The 21,170-nt window shown below is 43.7% G+C and overlaps 1 protein-coding gene across 1 annotated transcript in view; it reads right to left on the bottom strand.

Moving 5' to 3' along the window:
• SMAD1 (SMAD family member 1) overlaps positions 1 to 20,896 on the bottom strand; it is a 36,461-nt gene extending 15,565 nt beyond the window's left edge. The window contains exons 1-2 of the mRNA XM_028743453.2: positions 20,481 to 20,896; positions 4,544 to 5,126 (exon numbers count right to left, since the gene is read on the bottom strand). Coding sequence (XP_028599286.1) covers positions 4,544 to 4,943 — 400 coding nt within the window. The 5' untranslated portion in view covers positions 4,944 to 5,126; positions 20,481 to 20,896. The remainder of the gene's footprint in view (positions 1 to 4,543; positions 5,127 to 20,480) is intronic.
• Between the last annotated feature and the right edge of the window lie 274 nt (positions 20,897 to 21,170).

Raw genomic sequence — 21,170 nt, 5'->3', positions numbered from 1 at the left:
CAGCCACCGGGGCTCATGGTGCTCTTGCATCATTTATTTTTTTCAAAATATAGCCGGGCCCCCCCACAAGATCTGAGGGACAGTGGACTGGCCCCTTGCTGAAAAAAAATTGCTGATCCCTGCATTAGGCCATAACTGTTCACATCTACACTAAAAGCATGGATTATTATGTCTGCATGTTACGTAGCAGGCAAAGGAGACAAGCCTACCAATGAGAAACTAGCCTGTTGCATAGTTGAGATCAAATTTGTTGCAGCCTACATTACAGTTTCAAGACAACACTATACAGTATTAACATTAGGTCTTCCAAAACTATATAGCTTGGAGTAGTTGTAGTTCAGGATGCTATCTGAACAATCGGAATGAATTTCAGGAACCAAAATGCTTTTTCTGTGCAGCCTGAGCAGGAGCAGTGAACAACATTATAGTTAATGGTTGTAGTTTGACTTCACTTACCCCACCCCGCTGCCCTGCTCACAGCTGCGAAGAATACTCATACTCTTACGTTATGAATGGTCAGTGTAACCATTAAGAGAAAGAGGTAGGAATGGGCCAATATATATGTGGACTGTCCCTGGATAAAGTGACTTTTCTTCATTAAGTTCTCATAGTTCTTCACCTAGCGAAAGGTTGTCATCTGAACTAGCCAGATGTTTAACTTGATAATCATTCAGTCCATCATTTGAAAAAATAAGACATAGGAGCCACCTTGCCCAAAAAATGGCAACCAGACATTCCGTTTTGGCGACTGTAACATTGGTTTAAGGAGCTTCTAGCACTGTGTATCAATCCATCAACTGATGTAAAAAACCCTAAAAAACCTACCCCTAAATGAATCCCACTAAAATGGCTGGGACTGGTCATCAGGGGAATGTGACTGGGAGAAGAGGGAAGCCAGGCTAGCAAGCATGTCCCTCCTTTTCGCCCCCACATGATAATAAATCACATGAGGACTGAATGCCTGGGTATGTTCTTAGTCATGGAAACCATGGAGCCACTGCTGACTCATGAATTCCACTGGCATCCACTTAAAGACACCAAGTTCAGTATCGAAGCTCATCGCTATTGCAGAAGATGATTTCAAGCATTTTAGAGGGATTCATCCAGGGCATCACATCACAAAATGTAAATATACTTTTGGTTTACATTGTACACCTCAAGACCTAACTTTTAATGTCAATACTCCACATTATACTTGCTTGTGTGCTGGCTAAAACTTGCATACATTACAGGAAATTGATTCAGGAAATATTTTAACAGGTTATCCCAGCACCTAAGAGTTTTACGAAAGGCTTGTTGAGACAGTTGCTGCTAACCAAGTGTGTGTATTTAAATTAAATGTGTATGCATGTGTGCCTTAAAAAAACCACAACTCATATCACTATCTACGAAGGAGATACTAGCATGGATACTTTAGGTTGGCCTACTTGTGGCTCTCTAGATGTCACTGAACTGCAACTCCCTTCATCCATGACCACTGGCTATGTTGGCTGGAGTGATGGGAGTTGGAGCCCAACAGCAACTGGAGGAAAGTTTAGGGAAGGCCTTTTTAGTAATATAATAAAACTACAAATCAGACAGTGTCTCTTAAGGGGAGCCTTAATATCCTCCCCTCTTACTATAGAGTGGGCCAAGTCCCAAGAACAACAAAAACTGAGGTCAAGACAAATTATTCATCCCAGAGGCTCTTTACAAGGAAAGTTTACAAGGAAACCAGAAGCCAGTTCTGTCTTCAATGTTTTAAAGCACATACCAGCCAAGTGTTCCAAAATGTCCAAGTTTACAGAATACATCGGATTTCAAACACACACACACACACACACACACACACACACACACAAGCATCATCACTACTAGCTATTTACCCAGGAAAATGGACTCTCTTGGGAACAAAGGTGGGATATAAATGTAATATTAATAATATTTTTAAAAAGTAAAACCACTCTTTGCTCAGGTGTGACAAGGCATCCGCCAATTTAGGAAGGAAGAATTAGCATGGCAGATACATATACCAAGAAGATTGCCAGTTTTTCTTTGTTCTGCTTGAAACTTACTGCCTTCCACCACCTGCCTAAACTACATGCAGAGGGGTTCCAAGCTTACACCTCAATGTTTAAGAACTTAACCTACAGATTTATCCATGTGGTAGAATTATTGAAAAAAAACTCTGCTGCCAGTGGGAGAGGGAGGAAAAGATTTGCAACCCTACTTCCAGGACAGATAACAAGGTAAGAGAGCTACAGCTCTTAATCTGTGGTTATATCCAATTAAAATGAATTTCAGCACATTAACAAATTAGCTAAATTGCTTGTTCTTTCTTCCTTTTGCAATTTAATCCTAAGGTCAAAAGAGTGCACTTGAGTCTTCCAAATATGACTAGAGCACACCTACGTTAGTCATTTAAATTGTTAACTTGAAAGTGCAGATACAAGAGAAGCCCAGCCTGGGAAGAGTAGACTGTGTTAAGTGTAATTACTTGGAAGTTCGCTGTACTGAGACATACAATATTTAGGATCTGTAAAAGGAAAGAATTAGTTCGAAGGCAAAAGGTAGTCACTGAAGGACTGCAACCTTTGCATTGCAAAACAAAAGACTTCACAAAACACAAAGTTTCCAAGACCAGAATACACATCCTTACAGTTCCAGGAGGAGACAAACATGACCCCTTATTACATTGGATTCAAAGGCATGTTTAAATATTTACCAAAAATCAGCCAGTTAGACTTAGCATAGTCTTTTAAACTACAACACTTTTGTGTAGACAGGCCATGGCTTTGTATAGTCCGTTATAGCTAGCTGTTACAGACATGCCTGCGCAAGGCACTTCTTTCCGACAATTGTGCTGGAGTGTTTGCCAGATGACGACAAGCTTCCCCTATCACTTCTTCCTCCTCCCGTCTCTACATATATGCAGCAATCTTACCAGGAAGCATGCTGACAAAGCTTGGATTCTCCAAGCTTTGAATTGCCAGTTTTAAGTTACTCCTGCCCTTCAGCTGCAGTTAGCAGTCTCAGCTTTCCAAATGGCATATCACTTTTCACGGTGCTCACCCCCCCTCATACACACACACACACACACAAAATATTTATAGTACAGTTTTCTGGAGCTCAAGTATGCAAATTGGGATACTTGGAATAATTGGGATACTCCCTGCAACTTTGGTCCATAGCAATCTCTCCGCCTCTTCCAGTTTAAAGCGGAGAAAGAACCAGTTCTGGTCTATCAAAGTAATTCGCTGAACAAAAATTACACTAGCTTTCCAAATGTGGTTATGGAAAATAGATTTACTGCGCAACCATCTACCTATTTGCTAGTAAAGGTAAAGGTACCCCTGCCCGTACGGGCCAGTCTTGACAGACTCTAGGGTTGTGCGCTCATCTCACTCTAGAGGCCGGGAGCCAGTGCTGTCCGGAGACACTTCCGGGTCATGTGGCCAGCGTGACGAAGCTGCTCTGGCGAACCGGCACCAGAGCAGCACACAGAAACGCCGTTTACCTTCCCGCTAGAAAGCAGTACCTATTTATCTACTTGCACTTAAGGGTGCTTTCGAACTGCTAGGTGGGCAGGAGCTGGGACCGAACGACAGGAGCTCACCCCGCCGCGGGGATTCGAACCGCCGACCATGCGATCGGCAAGTCCTAGGCGCTGAGGTTTTACCCACAGCGCCACCCGCGTCCCTATTTGCTACACAGCCCCAAAACAGTGCACAACTATGGAATCAGTTCTGCCCCTCTCATTCAATGTTTACAATCTCTTATAAAAACACCAGGTGTACTAAAATCTAGTGTGGAACTAGGGAAAGATTTATTCAGTTCTTACAAGGGCAACAGATCTACTATTCTCATGAGCTTTTGAGCAGTTTTCCCCAATGTGGGACAGACAACTCGAGGCTGGCTTCCAACAAGATCCCTGCTGCACCCAGGTCTAATATAGGAAGTCAACAGTCCCAGACACATAGTCATCAAAGCAGCTAGTTTATTTCACTGCTTAGCAGAATGCACTGCTGAAGGTCATATGCCACTGCAAGTTTTACTTTCACTTCCTCTACCACAGGGAGCCATTACTAACCTACTGATTTTTTTAAGAGTCACATAGCATTTGTAACACAGAGATTACAGCTATAATGTACAAGGAGAGAGTGAAGTATATCAGTTTATTATGCCCTACAAGTACCAGAGTCTATCTTGAATACATGAGTAAGCATAGATGTGGCGCGCTACTGTCTTAAGATGGTTCAGTAGTATAACTAAGATAACTGAGATAGTTCCATTGGATAGAGTGTGGTGCTGATAATGGCGAGGCTGCAGGTTCGATCCCCGTAAGGGACAGCTGTATAATCCTGCATAGCAGGGGGCTGGACTAGATGATGCTCAGGGTCCCTTCCAACTCTTACGATTCTAGGATCTACTCCCAGCAAGCTGCACATTCTATTTCTCTAGTTTAGCAGTCCTATAATCTTAAATCTGATTGCAGTTGAGCTGTTGGGAAAAGGCATTGCGTAAGCTAATAAAATCAAAGCAAAGTATACACGAAGATACCTACCAGGACTTTCCACTCGCTTATAGTGATAGGGATTGATGCAAACTTCCTTCTGCTTTGAACCAAAGGGAAACTCACAGCATTCCAGTGGTTTAAGTTCATGATGGCTCTGCAGATCAGGCCAGCGCCACACACGGCAATAAATTACATGGGGCAGCCCTTTCCGATGGGACACCTGGAGCCTCCCATCCAGCGAACGAGGAATTGTGACACAGTTGCTGGGCTGACCTGGGCAGCTCAATGCCTTCTCCAACTCTTCCATTGCTCCTTTTTTCTTCTTCAGTTTTTTTACTAGGGCATCGACAGCTTTCTCAGCCCATTTTTCCTCTTCGTCCCCTTGCTTCCATCCTAGCAGTCTTTTAACAGCTGGGCTTGTGAAGGAGAACAAGCTCGTCACGTTCATGGTGAGTGATCAAACACTTGAGTACAGCAAATCCTTCAAGGACTGCCCTACAACAGTCTTGGGCGAATTTATATGATTCCTTTAATCTTCCTAACCCAGAGATCTTGAAAAGTTGAAACTAACATTCCAGCTTGTCAGATGTTCTTTCTTTAGTCTTTGGGATTCCAAATGCAAGTCAGGCACCTACGAAAGGGTAAAAGTGAGAAAAGGCAAAGATCAGATCTCTTTCATACAAACAATCTGAAGAAGCACAAATACTCTACCAGAATCTTACAGACCACTGTTGGGTTATTGCAGAACTTTATGCCCGGGCAGAATTCAAACTATGGGGAAGTTGTCAGGAATTAGCATAGGAAGAGCCACTGCTTCAGCTGACTCATGAAGAAGACCAATTCCTCTTGAGTGATGAAAACTGCTTTCTGCCATCCCCTTCACGAAACCACAATTAGTCAAGGTGGCACATTTAGCCAAGTATAGAGAGAGTAGGATGCATTTCGCATCAGATTTCAAAGTCATTAAGCAGTTGGAATTAATTAAGAGATCTTCACACAGCTGGTCAGCTGACTACAACAATACAGTACTTGGATGTGTTCTGTACTCGAGTTAGAACACCAAAAGTAACAAGTCAGCATTTTCTGAGTCACCAGAAAATTTACTACATGGAAACTTTAAAATAAAAAGTTGATCAAGTTAACCACCTGCTTACAAAACCAGCAGAGACAGGACAAATTCATTTCAAATGCCTCAGAACCGTTGCGTTCTTAAGACACCTTCCAACAAAATCAAGAATTATTTCTCAAAAGGGATTTTAGCAGATATGGTTGCCGTGGCGTTTGTAAATATGGTGAGACTAGAACGTTCCAAATCGGGTTTGCACACTTGGAGGAACAACCTGAAAGGGTGCTCGATTCAGCGATGACCCTCAAAGGGTTGAGCATTTCAACCTGCGTTGCCCCACCATCACATAAAGCCTGCTGCCCTGAGGACAGTGCTGGGAGGAAGGTGTTGGAGGGTGGGGAATATCAGAACTGAGTGTATGTGGGACTTCCCCTATCTTTCACCAGGAATCTGTGTGAACCTCTGTGTACCAGTCAGTGGGATGGCACAAGCAGGGCAGTGTTGCTCACTTGCCTTCTAGACACACGGTGTTGCAGCTGGTTCCCAACAGGGTGGAGAGAGGTATACAGAGCTCAGCATGGTGGCACAGCCAATCCAATGCTTCTGCCCAGCTCACATCACATGAAGCACCCCTCGCCACAGCATCCTTTAATGGTTGGAAGATAGGTGGGCTACCTCACTGAGTTCTACTGCCTCTGCTGAAAGCATCTTTTTAAATGGTGATTCCGCCCCCAGTGCTATGGCTTGATAATTTGTTGACTTTCATTATACACACACACTTACATGCTTTCTGGCTTCTGTTGCTTTTGAGATCCAAATATAAAAAAGATAAACAAAAGATGCTACATAGGTGTTTTGAAATAAACACTCAAGCACATGTCTGCCAAGTTTCTAGTTTCCAAGAAGCCTTCTTGCTTCTGAGATTTTGCCAATACATTCCATTTTCCTTTCTGCCACTTTTAGTTTCTGCAGTGCATCATTTCCTGTATTGCTCTGAGCACAAAGTAGCCTTATCAGCCAGAAGTACAAACAACAGTTAACATGAGTTTGCATATGACACCTACTCTGTACTTTCCCAAATAAATGTACCCTTCTGAGAAATAGGCTTCTGTGCTTCCAGCAACCCAGCAACTTCCCAGCCCATGAATATAAGTGTCTGTGCAAAAGGCAGGGCACTCAACATAAACCGGTCGAGTTCCTTTCCCCAAAAAATACCTTGACCCAATTTTTGTCATCACCTGGTTCTGATCCCAATTAGCATCCACTGTTTTATACCTAGTGTGATAAAGCAGCTACTTTGAATATTAGGGACGTAGAGAGTCCATTCCTCTTTGGAATTTGAATTTCAATCCTTTGGTTATCATGCAACAACAATGAAGTAACTCAGTGTAAGCAGTTTTAGAACATAAGTTATAATGACCAATTTCTCTACTTCTGTCTGGACACCAGATGCTTAAAACTCAAGCCTACGCCCACATGAAGCACCAAGATAATATTTGGAAGCCCTTCTCTAAGCGCCCCCCCCCCCAATGTTCTGAGGTGAGATGGTGGTGTGTGGGACTGGCTGGGGAAGACCTGTTTGGTTGTGGCACCCTGCTAACCGAACTCTCTCCCTCCAGACAGAATCATCAGCCACCTACCAACATAGAAAGAAATGGGAATCCTCCAAGATTACTGCATCATCATTTATCGCTCAGACCCTGGGTGAAATCCAGTGTTGGACAAACAGACCTTGCCCTTCTGATCCTCCTCAAAATCTGCCTGCCTCTATCTCTAGAGCAGATATGGGGAGGGGAACATGAGGTATTGTAGGGGTCGGCAAACTAAGGTCCATGGGCTGGATGTGGCCCAATCGCCTTCTCAATCCGGCCCGCGGGCAGTCCAGGAATTAGCCTGATTTTACATGAATAGAATGCGTCCTTTTATTTAAAATGTATCTCTGGGTTATTTGTGGGGCATAGGAATTTGTTCATATATTTTTTTCAAAATATTGTCCGGCCCACCACATGGTCTGTGGGATGGTGGACCGGCCTCCTGCTGAAAAAGGTCGCTGACACCTGGGGTATTGCAAGGGAAAGTCACTTCAACTCATGCACCCACACAACTGGATATCATCCCCCCCCCACAACCCCGTGTTAGAAACTCAGATATACAAGCTAATCGCCAAATGGTGCCTTAAACCTGGGTTGCAGTCACCAGTACAGACCGTCTGGTCACTATTCCTCTCCCTCGTGGAAATAATAATAAATTAGAAATAAATAAATAAATAAATAAATTCATTTGTCTACAGTTTTGTAGTTTAAAGGGGGAAAATCTCAAAGCAGTTTACAACATTAAAAAAAAAATCAAATAAAACAATCCAGAATAAAACAGGGACAAGACTCAGATCAGCCTGCTGACTTCTTTTCTACCAGCCTATAAAGAGACTAGTAGCCAGCATGTGGGTGGCGCTGTGGTCTAAACCACAGAGCCTCTTGGGCTTTTCGATCAGAAGGTCGGCGGTTCGAATCCCCACAATGGGGTAAGCTCCCATTGCTCGGTCCCTGCTACTGCCAACCTAGCAGTTCAAAAGCATGTCAAAGTGCAAGTAGATAAATAGGTACCACTCCGGCGGGAAGGTAAACGGCGTTTCTGTGCGCAGCTCTGGTTCACCAGAAGCGGCTTAGTCATGCTGGCCACATGACACAGAAGCTGTACGCCGGCTCCCTCGGCCAGTGAAGCGAGTTGAGCGCTGCAACCCCAGTCATCTGCGACTGGACCTAACGGTCAGAGGTCCCTTTACCTTTACCTAGCCAGCATTTCTATGCCAGATGAAGAATAGGGGAAACCGATCTGTAATAGTTTTGCCAGCTGTGGCATGAAGACTACATCCTCTCACCCAAGCACCTGTAGAGGGCTGCACAAAGAGCCACAGGTACATGCACACCTTGCATTCGTGAGAAATATCTATGAATTTCAGCACACTGGTGGAAAGGCAGCACAAACAATTACGGTACTTTTTCAAGAACAGAGTGCTGTAAGCTTCCACAGTGCTTTTGCCTTTCCACAAAGATCCATCACCACTCCCAACTGCGACTGTTACAAACACCTGTTTTTTTAACGGCAGCTTTACACACACTGCGTGGGTGTGTTAAGATACACAAAAGCAGGATACCAGACGTTTCTGCCTATTTTTAGATCTGCCTGGTCAGCTGTAATTGCATAATTTCATCAGGACCTTCTGCAACGGAAATACATCCATATTCATCGCACAGGCATCAAAGGAAACATCTTTACAAGCCATATCCTTTTACAAACCAACACATGGTCTCATGCCACTCTCCCCAATTGTTGAATTCCTCCTTTAGGAAGGGCAGGGGATTTTATTCCTTTATCAATAGCAAAGTCATTTCCCCTTATGGTTAGAAGGACAAAAAAGGTGGGGCTTTTCTCACAGGTGAACGAAGCGGGGAGTGGAAACAACCGAGAGAAGGGGGAACTGCTTTGCCACTAATGAAGTTCTGACAAGAAAGAGAGCTCTTTGGGATCAACTTCACAAATGTGGTAGAAAGCGCTTTGGGAACTCAAACGCATTTGGGGATGTTTTGCATTTATATTATAGAAGCAGGTTTTGCTTCGTTCCTACATGTGGTCAAAAGTCATCGACTTTCCTCACGGAAAGGCAAGATCTCTTTGGTATGCACCGCATGGAGGCTCCTTTTATGGCACACAGCTGCCGCTTCGGTGTGGCTCAGGCATGCCCCATGAGGAGGCCAGCTGGAGTTAGTCAGCCATTCCTGGCAGAAGCATATCTGTCAAGGTGTTTGTCTTTCCTTACAGCACAAATCTGCTGGCAAAAACAGGGAAAAAATTTACCTGAGCATTCCTGCCCAAGCAGTGTCTCTCAAAAGGGGTGTCCTTCATTCCTTTCCCCTCCCACAGCAGCTATGCACTACAGATTTTTTTCCTCCTCAAGGAGTACGTGACCAGTCTGACAGGAGAGATCTCACTACCTTAGGAAATAGTCACTTACAGAGGATTTCATTGTTGAATGGGCTGAAGAGCCTAGATCTGCTGCAGTTTTATTAATACCTGAATCCCTTAAGCAACTAAGAGTTCACTATTCCAAATTAAAAATCCACTTGCCTTTTAAAAGCTCTGCATTGTACTTAAAGCGAAGGCACAGAATCCACTTTTTAATCAAAACAAGGTGTTCAATTGGTGTCTGTTGTCTTGACACGTGAAAATACTCCAATATCTATTCAGTACCAAAAAAGGGAAAGAGTGGTATTCAGTTAAGTTTTAGTCATAAAGGTAAAGGTACCCCTGCCCATACGGGCCAGTCTTGACAGGCTCTAGGGTTGTGCGCCCATCTCACTCTATAGGCCGGGAGCCAGCGCTGTCCGCAGACACTTCCGGGTCACGTGGCCAGCATGACAAGCTGCATCTGGCGAGCCAGCGCAGCACACGGAACGCCGTTTACCTTCCCGCTAGTAAGCAGTCCCTATTTATCTACTTGCACCCGGGGGTGCTTTTGAACTGCTAGGTTGGCAGGCGCTGGGACCGAGCGACGGGAGCGCACCCCGCCACGGGGATTCGAACCGCCGACCTTTCGATCAGCAAGTCCTAGGCGCTGAGGCTTTTACCCACAGCGCCACCCGCGTCCCAGTTTTAGTCATAGGCTCACGGAAATTAATAAACAAGGTGTAGGTCCATTTATTTCAGTGGGTCTACTCTGAGTAAGACTTGATCAAATACCACCTTTCCTCTGTCATGTTATGTTCCTTACTTTAAATAAAGCTAAGCCAAATTCCAAAAGGTAACCACACAGAGAGATGCAAAAACCCTGGATACAATAGGTGACACTTGGTCAACTAAATGCACCAAGAACAGAAGCTACAACTGCTGCCTTTAGAAACCCAGAATAGGGACTTGGCAATTCTGATGAATACTGTATATGGGCTGCTTCATACATCACAGGAAGTGAACCTGTGTTTTCTTTCTTCACAAGAAAGAAAGCACAAGCACTGGTTCTCACCTAACACTGAGCCAAGGCTCCTGGTTTCATCGACTGGACAGGGTGGAGCCAAAATTGTAAGCCATAAACCAAGGGTAGGAAACTTCCACACTGCAGACCAATTGTGGGCCACTAGGGGTCCAATTTGACCCATGACCAAATTTCCCCAAACCATGCTCACCATGGACTAGTGATGTCAGCTAATGGGTTAGGAGGACAGGTTTAAGTTTAATTCTACAATGGCTGTGTTTTGAACCCCTTAAAATGCATTGTTCAGCTACATATGTTTTGGAGATATTCAGGTTCAGTTCTCATTACATGTTCCTTTGGCAACCTCCAAAAATAAGCTTTTTACAAACTGTGAAGTTGTGTTTGATAGCAGAAACTCCAAAGCCCGTAAAAGCATATTAGCCAAACAATGTACAAATAGGTACCATGCTCAATTTTGCCCCAATATATGCACTACATATGCCTATATATCAAAAGAAGCTGCATCTTTTGAATATACACGCAAGTCCCGCTATCACTCGCTATCTGAAAATTCACTTATCTACACAAAAGGAATTATGCTTAAACCTTGCTATATGCCCCACAGATTCATTTATCTGAAGAGCCAGCGTCCTGGCTTCCTGGTTTCTTTGTGGTTTGCTGCTTGGCAGCAGCCATTTTGGGGCAAAAACCATAGCGAGAGGGAGGGAGACTGGACAAATCAGTTTCCTCCTTTGGCTACAGCCATTTCAGGAAGAAACCATGGAGAGAGTGAGGAAAGAGCAGACAAATCCCACAATAGAAATATTTCCATAGGAAATAATGGAGATAATGGACTCGTTATGCACATGCTCGTCTAACAAAAGATTTCCAGAGAATGCGTTGTGTTCGTAAGGCGGGACATGTCTATCTAATTAGTCATAAATGTGTAGAAATTTTATATAGTTAATTCCATAATAGAATGCCATTTTACTTTGCAGTTTCTTCGAGAGGGATGGAAAACATGCAGTTATTTGACTTGGGGAATCTCTAGATCAAAATTCTTTCCATGCAGAGTTTGTGAGATGCCCACTGGCATGTACAACCCAGATTTCTCTACCCTAAACCATGTTCACTTAAACCAAGGAATAGAGTTGCATTTTGGAAGCCTAAGAGTTTTCTTTCGCTGAACACAGAAAATGAAACAAGCTGTAACTTGCAGATTCTCCTCATAAATCAAATTTGCAATACAAGTCATCCAACTTAGATTTGGAACTCTTGCAGATCTAGGAATATACCAAGTTTCCTCATAGACTGCTAGTGTGAGAAACTTATAAACAGAAGTGAAAACACTTGTCTAAGACATTCAATAGAAACTGCCTCTTCCCCAATTTTCTTTCATGAACATGCAGCTGCCTCTTGCTTTAAGTTGTGTACTACAGTATATCTGATTTATAAAGGCTATGTTTGGGCATGTACACTTATGCTGAATTTATTACTAGTGCATGCAAATTGACTACCTAACTGGAGTTTCTCCCTGACCCCCAGGGAACTGCATTAAATACAAGTTTTGCAACAGGGTGAAAGTTAAGCATGTGAACATATGCAGCACAACTCAATCTGTTTAAATACCAGAGGGAAGATGTGAAATAACAGAGGGGAGGAGTCATATATATTTTTTAAAAATCTAACATTGTAGTAACCTAATTGTACACAAATCTATTTATTCTGGAATACTGCGTAACATTTGATCATAGAAAAAAATTCCACTCAGATAACGTTCATCCCAATTACACATTTAAGACAACCTCTAGTTTTACTAAGCTACCCTAGTATGCCTCAATCGTAAAAGTTGTCATGACAGCTGACAGTTCAAGTTACACATTCTGAGAAAGCCATTTTAAATATTTGGCCTTTTGTGAAATTTTTACACACCAAAGAAAGCTTATACTGTACTCCTGAAGCTTTCAGCTGGTTTAACCACAAAAGGTGCTCAAAGTTATAAATAAGTTATAAATGAGATCTTCAAAGTCTACCACCTTAGAAGTATTATCAACTTTTAAAACAGGGGCTTTTAATTTCTATCTCGAAGGATTAGGACGGGCTACAGTTGTATTACACAAGATACAATAAAGCCCACATCCTTAAGTGCGTAACAATGAGCACCAAGGCCAGGCCTGCCTTAAAGGTCTTGAAAACATCTCCAGGTAGAAAAAGTTCACAGCTGTCCAACAGCCATCAAGACCGCCATACTATTCACTCTTCTGTCTAAACCTGTCATATGGTTGCAAGATTCAGTTTCCTCTGCTCTGAGAAATCACAAGGGAATATTGGGGAGGATGAAATATAACATATGTCGTGCTCAAGTAATTTAATGTTTTAAAATAGGACTGCATTGTTTCATTTTTTGTTTTTCTTCCCATCCTTTATTCATATTGTGGATGATTTTGCTACCCCACCCTATTTTATCCTCACAAGAATCCTGAAAGGTAGGTTCAACCAAGTGGTGGTGGCTGGCCCAAGGTCATGGCCAAGTTGGGATTCAAACTTGGGCTTCCTCGTCCTTGTCTAAACAACTCTACAACATTGACAACATTTGATTAAAGACCGATCACCACACCAATCACTCCTCAAATCTACTAAGGAGGTGCGTCAGATTAGTCAGGCACATTCTTACAATACAACAACAACTGCCATCTGAAGAGTTCCATCATTTCTTACACACTGCATCTAAAAACAACAGAATAGGATCCAGAACTATTGTTCTCATTCATATTCGTGTTTAAAGCTCAACCACCCAACAAAGATTTCTTTGTCTGGGTGTCAGCCCTGGTTTATAAATATTCAAACAAAATGAAAGGTGCAGGCTTTGAAACACAACAGGAGATACCAATGCAGACACTGGTGGTATCTGCAATTCACCAACAGAAGCTGGTGGTATCTGCTTGGTACCAATTCAAGCCGCTGAGTCTTTAACAGGCATTCTAGGCAGAACACACATTTCTACTCTAGTCTCAGTTCGTGCCAGTTACTGGGACAGAGTTTGGGGGAACAAAATGGTTGCAGCCTTCGCAACATCTGTACTGAAAAGGACTCCTCCCTGGGCTTTCAAAACAGAAGCCTCAACACATCTAAGACCACTCCAAAATTTTACAGTATTCAAGGAAAATGAACATTATACCACCATTACCAGTGATGTATGGCATTAAGTTTTCTACAAAGTCTTTTTTTATTTCATAAAATTGGTAACACAATGAATGAACACAACACAACAGGGCAGTTGGAATGGAAACGATACCAGTCAAGACTAAAATCAGAGTTGTAATATCACTTTTGAGGTGACTATAACCCGGAGACACAGGTTACTAACAAAATCAGTATGTTAACCATTGTCTTTACCTTAAAATGTAAATAATGTAAAGAACTGTATGCAATTGAGTAGTCATAACTTAACATTCCAATAAAACTAATATCCAAATATCCCAATTTAAATGTTTAAGCCAGGCAGGCAGAGCAATCCTAACACAGGTGAATCATACTGGCCAGGACAAAAGGTGGGGGGGGGGGCAGGAGAAATGTTTTTGCTGAACCAGTTCCAGGCTTGTAGAACTTAAAGTCCCAGATTGGGCCCCACTCAAAAGGATGAAACAGCTTTGGATCCAGCAGATCAATGGCTGCCTCTGCTCTATCCCCACCCTGCCCTCATAATATCCCCTTTGGGGTGGGGACTACGTTTGTTACAGCCAGCAGAAAGACTCCCAATGATAGATACTCAACTGTCTACACTTCTTACTGCTTACAGGCACAGACTCTGTATGGATAAATAGAATAACATTTCGAATGAGTTTATACAAAATGTAGTAGGCTATTAAAATTTACATAAGCACTAGGACAATAACACTATACCAATTTATACAAGAATGTATGGGAATATCATATATTGCTCTCTCTCTCTCTTCTTTGCATATTTTTGCTTTTATCTTTGTTGTTGTTTTTCTCCCTCTCACTTTTCCTTCTTTTTTTCTTCATCACTTTATTTCTTTTAACTGAAATCACCTTAATAAAATATAAGGATTTTTTTTAAAAAAATTGCCTGCACTTCTCGCACCTACACCAGGAGGCAAATATCAGGAGCTTAGGACAGTTTTGCTTATTGATCCCCCACCCACCCATATCAAATGTTTTTGTTCAGCTGCTTTTTTGGAGAGGGAGGGAATGAGATAATTTATACAACATGTGAAATTTAACATGGTACATATTTAGTAAACAGACCTAAAACAAAACAAGTATGTTAAAACAAAATTTTAATTGATTTAGGGCAGCCGGAAATTTTCCATGAAGTTTCCAAATTCAAGATTTCCCAGAAAATCCACAACACTTCCTCTCTCTCCCGCTACTCAGTTCACAGGATTTGCCAACCATCACTTCCTCCCTTCTTAACTGGATTTCATTTTATATCCCTGGTTTTGGATGAAGTCGCATCTAACTCATATTGCACCAGGTGGTACAAAAAAACCCCCACAACCAATAACTTATCTGAAGCACTAACACACTGTATCCCCATGTAAAACTACCCTGGCTATTTTCTGAATGCATAAGAATGTCATCTGTACAGTCTTTTTGTTCAGCAGAATGCAACTCTTGAGGAAATAACATTTTCCAGTTTGTAGCAGAATTCAGCAGCACCAATTGGCTGAGGCTGGTGATGAGACCAAGAAGCCTCCCCCTGGAGTAGATTTTCAACCAATTTTAACTTTCTCCTTAAATATAAAGGTGCCAACTGTATTTATGCATTAAGAATTCAATTCCCCCCACCCCCGAAAGCCAGATAAAACATGTGAACTGGGAATGTGGATGGGAACAAAAGGGAAACAAGGACCAGGTCAGGATTGGAACTAGAACAAAATCTGTTCTTTTCAGTTGAAAGCCAGACACACACCACAGGAGAGAAAACTGTGCCAGTGTCTGACTTGAGATATGTCTGTATGAAACCCAATTTGCCACTTTCATACATGAAAATCAAAGCTGTTAAGTGCCCAAGCCTTGAGCAAGTCACCAAGTAGATGTTAGGAAGCTTGAATTGAACAGGTTTACACCATGTTCAAGTCACAAAGTTACTGTGCAGCCATGGTGCAATTAGTAGTTTTGAGATTCAATGGTCTCTTACATGATTTGTTACCCATCTCCATAAACATTATCCGTATACAGGAATATAACCAGGATTTGCAGAAAGCTGCATTAAGATTTGTATCTCACTTCTTTCCTAAACACATTGAATGCTTACTTTTGGACAAACAATACTAAAATGCTGTCTTCTATTTTTCAGCTGAATTTTTTTTCATGGGAATTTGGAGGTACTATTATTCCTTTATTTGCCAAAATTCCATATGCTAACATTTATCCAAATCTTCATCTTTATCCCTACAGCCCCAAGACATTTTGCTCTGAAAAACAGTCATTGTTTTGTTGCACAGTATGGCATGGATACCATAGCTAGATGGATGGCAGTGTATTTTGGAAAGACTGTTGTTCCAAGAGCATTTTCTTTCCTTCCAATCTCATAACTGTTTGATCTGGAAGCATGATTGGGCATGCACCTACCAGAAATAGGGCTACTGGAAGAAGGTATTTTCACACACTATTCAGCAAAATCATTTCCTGCATCAGTCCAAGCTGAAAGGCACATTGTCCCTTGCCCCAATTCAAGTGTATTTATGGGCCCTGAACATTCCAAAAACTTTCTACCAATCAAACCTTCTATTTTCCAGCTCCAATAGTAAGTTGATTTGTAGTGGCCAACACTGTTGTTGTGACCCAAGTCTTGTTTGTTCAGCACAAAAGCAAGCCCAGTTGGTCTGCTGGATCCAAGATCCTAACAGTGCCAAGGACTGCAGCTTGCATACAAAAGTACAGCACATGCAATTTACTTTTTTCTTATTGTTATTTGATACTCAAAAGCAGGATCTGTAGTTTCTGCAGCACCATGACTGCCACAGAGCTTGCTGCATTCACAATCTGGATTAACTGCAAAGTGTTTGCTTGCAGACAAAGCAGCTTTCATTAGCCTCCTCACATCTGTATCCCACCCATGCCCCCAAGCAGAATTTCTGCTATACAACTCTTGAGAGTTAAACTGGGCTGAATGGTGATTTTTAGCTGGACTCTCAGTACAAAGACATAATGCCAAATGGCAATGATAATCTGGTGGCCTGCTGCAAAGTGGTGTACCAGGATAAGCCAGCTTTCAATTTAATTTAATTTAGAATATTTGTAGTTTAATTTTTACTTTACATTGTTTAGTTAGCATGTGGGGGGCGGGGTTCCCCTGTAGTAGTCTGTTCTTCAATAAGCTCCCTTACCAATTTAAGTTTTATGAGAACATATTTGCAAAGACAAACAGGGCTCTCAATTATTTACTTCTAAATATTCACCTCTGCATTGCTCACAAAAGAAGAATATGGGTGTTGGAGTTCCAACACTTGCTTTCATAATATATTTAATTATGATGACTGAACTAACAAGCTCACAGGCTGACCCCCCTCATTTCACCCTGATGTATCATTTTGCATTTCACTGCTGTAAGTCAATTTGAGATCTACAGCAGGTTGGAAAGGCTAGTAATGATGCTCTCTGCAGTCTCTAGGGAGTCCACATTATACACAGCTTACATTATTTATAAAGCCTAGATGATGCGTCCATTAGCCTTGCAGGATTACACACCAAGAGATACCACTTACACTTGACAGTACTGACTGCTGCATTGCCAGCACAGCTTAATTCAAGTTTACCTACTCCCTAAGCTGATCTTTCCTTCTGTTTACATACATTAAGGTGGATTGCTGTGAGAAATTTGTTTGGAAATAATCACTGCCACTTTAGGTTCATGCTTTCATTCTCAGAACAAACCAGACTTTACACATAAAAGCTCTTTTGAGCTTCTCTCTGCTATGCAGCAGCATGCAAGTGGGAAAGGAAGAACTGTGTTTTAAAAAGCACATTTAAAATCTATTAATTTTTGCAGCATCATAGATTTACAATCACAATTTCAATCTGTTGTCACCTGTGAACATATACTTTCTTTCTCCACCTCCCACTATCCTTTAAAGTTGAATACACTTTCGGGAATGGCTTTTCCAATGTTTAATCTCCCCTTCCCATACAGAAACAAGGGGGAAGCCACATTGTCAGTTCCACAACACTGGGGGGGGGGGGGCAGAGAGAGAGAATTAACACCCACCCTCTTTCTCTGCTATCCTTGCTATTAATGTCCTAAAACAAGGGAGGGAGATGTGTTTATCTTCAGGAGGGGTATGTATAAGCATAAGAGGGTGGTGAAAAGACAGGGCTTTCCTCCTGTCCCTGTCAGTTTTACAAGAATACAGAGGGAGGAAATGATGGTGCAGTGATATGGGACAAATGATGCTTGTGGGATTGCATCCGTCTATTCACAGGGCAGTATAGGATAGCATCTGGTATAAGCAGGTGGGGATATGTTTTCTCCCACTCCAGCGCCAAGGGCTGCAGTGACATTTGAAACAGGAAAGCCATAATTTGTGAATAGTGGCAGATGTGCATTAACTGAAGGGATGGGGAAAGGCCGAACAATAAACAAAGGTGTCTTAATATTTTCCCTATCTTTCTCCTGCGGAACTTTAAAACGTGCGATTGCAGCCGTAAGAGTTTTTCGCCATCAGCGCTATTATCTAGAATCTATATTGCCTTCGCCTCTCTCAACACTGCTCAGAAGTGTTTTTGAGTCATCAGATCGTCAAGGATATACACTAAAAACCACAACTAGAGAGAGGGACAATGCAGAACAGAACTGTATTTGATTACATTTTGGGGAGCGAAGGGGTCATAATTAAAGCAAGGACAAATCACTATCCTTGTAACCTAATCTGGCCTTGAACTGAAGTGATCTTATCTGGCTGGGGAGGTGACTAGGAAGCACTGCAAGGCTCTGAGCTTTTGGAGACCCTGTTTGTGCCTTGAAAACAGAAGGTCCAAGTATTACAGTTAGCAAGTAGGATAAGCATTTCCAGAAGCTTTTTTTAAACAGAGCAGAATGGAGTTGTCTCTCAGTCCTCAGCAGTGATCTCCAATCTGTTTCTGGGTGTAATGCACACAATGAGAGTTAATCTTGTCTTGTGGCAAACCAATTTATTATGACCCATGTTTTTATGGACTCAAAGCCCATCTGACAAAGTGGGCCTGAGTTCACAAAAGCTTATGAGTCCACAGAAGCTTAATAAATGTGTTTGCCTCCAAGGTGTCATAAGACTGATCATTTCTGCTGCAAGAGACAAACACTACTACCACTCCAGAATTTTTTCCAATGAAAAATAAGCATCTAATAAGTATAATGTAGCAACAGTCTGGAAGAATATAATCTGTTTGTTACTCCCCAGCAGCCAAACATCAAATGTTTTGGAAAGAGAATCTTTGTAGTTATAGTAGTTCCAGTTTCAAAATAGTTATACAAACAAGAAGTCACATGCACAAACTGCAGAGCAAGACCATTAAGTGAGACACAACTTTTACAAGTGTTTTTGCTATAATTCAAGTGCAAACTATAGTTATACAGTACAGTCAACTTAATTAAGAATGTATCTGTCCATCCTAGGCCTGTGAAGGCACCCTGGGACCCATTTGGGAACATGAATTTTCACCAGTAAACACTTTTCCTAAGCACTGCTTAGGAGCCTTTCAGTCATAAGTAGTTGGTACTGGAATATATACAGGGGGGAAATCCGTATTAATTTTGGTCTCCACAGAGTAACTCACACATTATGTGTATACATGCGCTACAGTGAAGATCAGTTGTTTCCTGAAGCATGAAGCCACTCCTCAAATTAAAGCAGCCATTCATATTCATACCCTGTATGAAGAACTGCTAAGCCAGCCCACACACAGCTTCATCAACTATTAACAAAGGGCCAGAAATTGCTGCCCCCGGTTTTGGCATAACTTGTCTTCCCACCAATTCCCAGAAAGGTTGCTAGAATATAATGAGCCAACTATTTTCGGGCTGGGAGGGAGGAAGTCACCCCCAGATTTCACCGAGCCATCCCTGTCACCCCGGTTCGATAGAGGCTGGAAAAATAACATTTCAGAAGGGGAAGTGCTAGGGCACAGATGCCTCTTAGGAAGTCTGAGAAAGATGGCTCAGTAACATCACCCTCACACCGGGGGGGGGGGAGCATTAGAAAGCAACAGAGAGAAGAGTAAATCTATTGTGTTGGTTTCCCTGAACCGCACAACTCCGGCCTCATCCTGCCGCCCGGGAGAGAAGCCGCGTCTCAGGCGCGCAGGCGAAGAAGCCGTGGCAAGTTTCCCCCGACTTGGCTCCGAGCACAAAAGGGGCCCGGACGCCGGGGGAAATCTCCGCGCAGCCGGGGAACAAGGGCTCTTGTCTTCTGCTGCATTTCTTCTCCCTCCCTGGCTCGGGACGTGTCTCCTTCGCGCCCCCAGAGCCACCCCGACCGTCTCCATGCAGACTCTCGGGAAACAAGGGAAGATCGGGATGAGGGGGAAGGGAGGGAGGTTGGCCCGACGGGACACTTTTTAAGACAACGAAGTTTTAAGAAGGGGGGGGACCCCACCGCGGCTTCGGCCCCCGTCGGCCCCACGGCTAACTACAGCCGCCATCATGATGGGAACGAAGCCTCTCTCTCTCTCTCCCTTTCCATTCCCCTCCCAGGCAGCCAGACGCGCGCGCCTCCAGTCCTTCCCTCCTGCCTCCTCGCCGCCCTTTCGGCTGCACGGAGGAGGAGAGCGGCGAGGAAGGAGAAGGCGAAGCAGCCCAGGGAGGCAGGGACGCTCCGTTGTCCTTTGAGAAGCAGAAAGATCCCCAAACCAGGAGGAGGCCGCCGCTTGGGGTGGAGGGGAGTTGCTGGATGCAGGCAGGACTCCGGGCAGGAAGGAGAAGGGGGAGAGGGCGAGGGAGTTTTTCTTACCGGCTCTCGGTGGGGCGAGCAGAAAAGAGCGTGCAAACGAGCCACCCGCCGCCGCTGGGCCGATGAGCGAAGTCCCGCTCTGCTTTTGGGGGTTTTTTGCCTTGCCGCCCCCCCGCTTCTCTCCTCCTTTGCCGCTCCCGCTTCCAGCGTCGTCGCTGCCGCCGAGCAGCCGTGCGCTCGCTCTGCTGCTGCGCCTGGATTGATCTGGTCTCACTGGCGTCAGAGAGTCGGAGCCACCCAGCCTCCACTTACCCCGCTGCCAATATGCAACATACATATATACACACACACACACTCGCTCACACACACACACGCGTGCGCGCGCTCTCTCTAGGCCAAGTTAGGGATCCTCTCCAAATGCCCGCCCCCGCTCCGACGAGGAAGGCACCGCTGGCTTGGCTGCAGAAGGCAAGCCTCTCTCGCTTCTTCCCTCTTGTCTTTTTTTTCTGCCCACCCCCCTCGCTCCTTCTCTCCCTCTCCTCCCCCAAGGAGGATTCTCAGCCGCGGCTGGGACGGGCGGGCAGGCGGGCGGCCTGCGGCGGGGTTGGAGCTCCGTCAGCGACCATCGGCGGAGGGTGGCGAGCCGAGCAGGGCAAGGCTTTCATGTTGTCGCTTCCAGCTCCCTGCCGCTTCCGCGCGGGTTAGGCGGCCATCCGCGGAGCTGCAGCCTCGTCCTCCCGAGAGCAACAG

Source organism: Podarcis muralis, chromosome 9 (genome assembly GCF_964188315.1).
Source record: "Podarcis muralis chromosome 9, rPodMur119.hap1.1, whole genome shotgun sequence".
NCBI lineage: Eukaryota > Metazoa > Chordata > Lepidosauria > Squamata > Lacertidae > Podarcis > Podarcis muralis.
The sequence above is the reverse complement of the archived record's forward strand: the minus strand, read 5'-3'. Positions and strand labels throughout refer to the sequence as shown.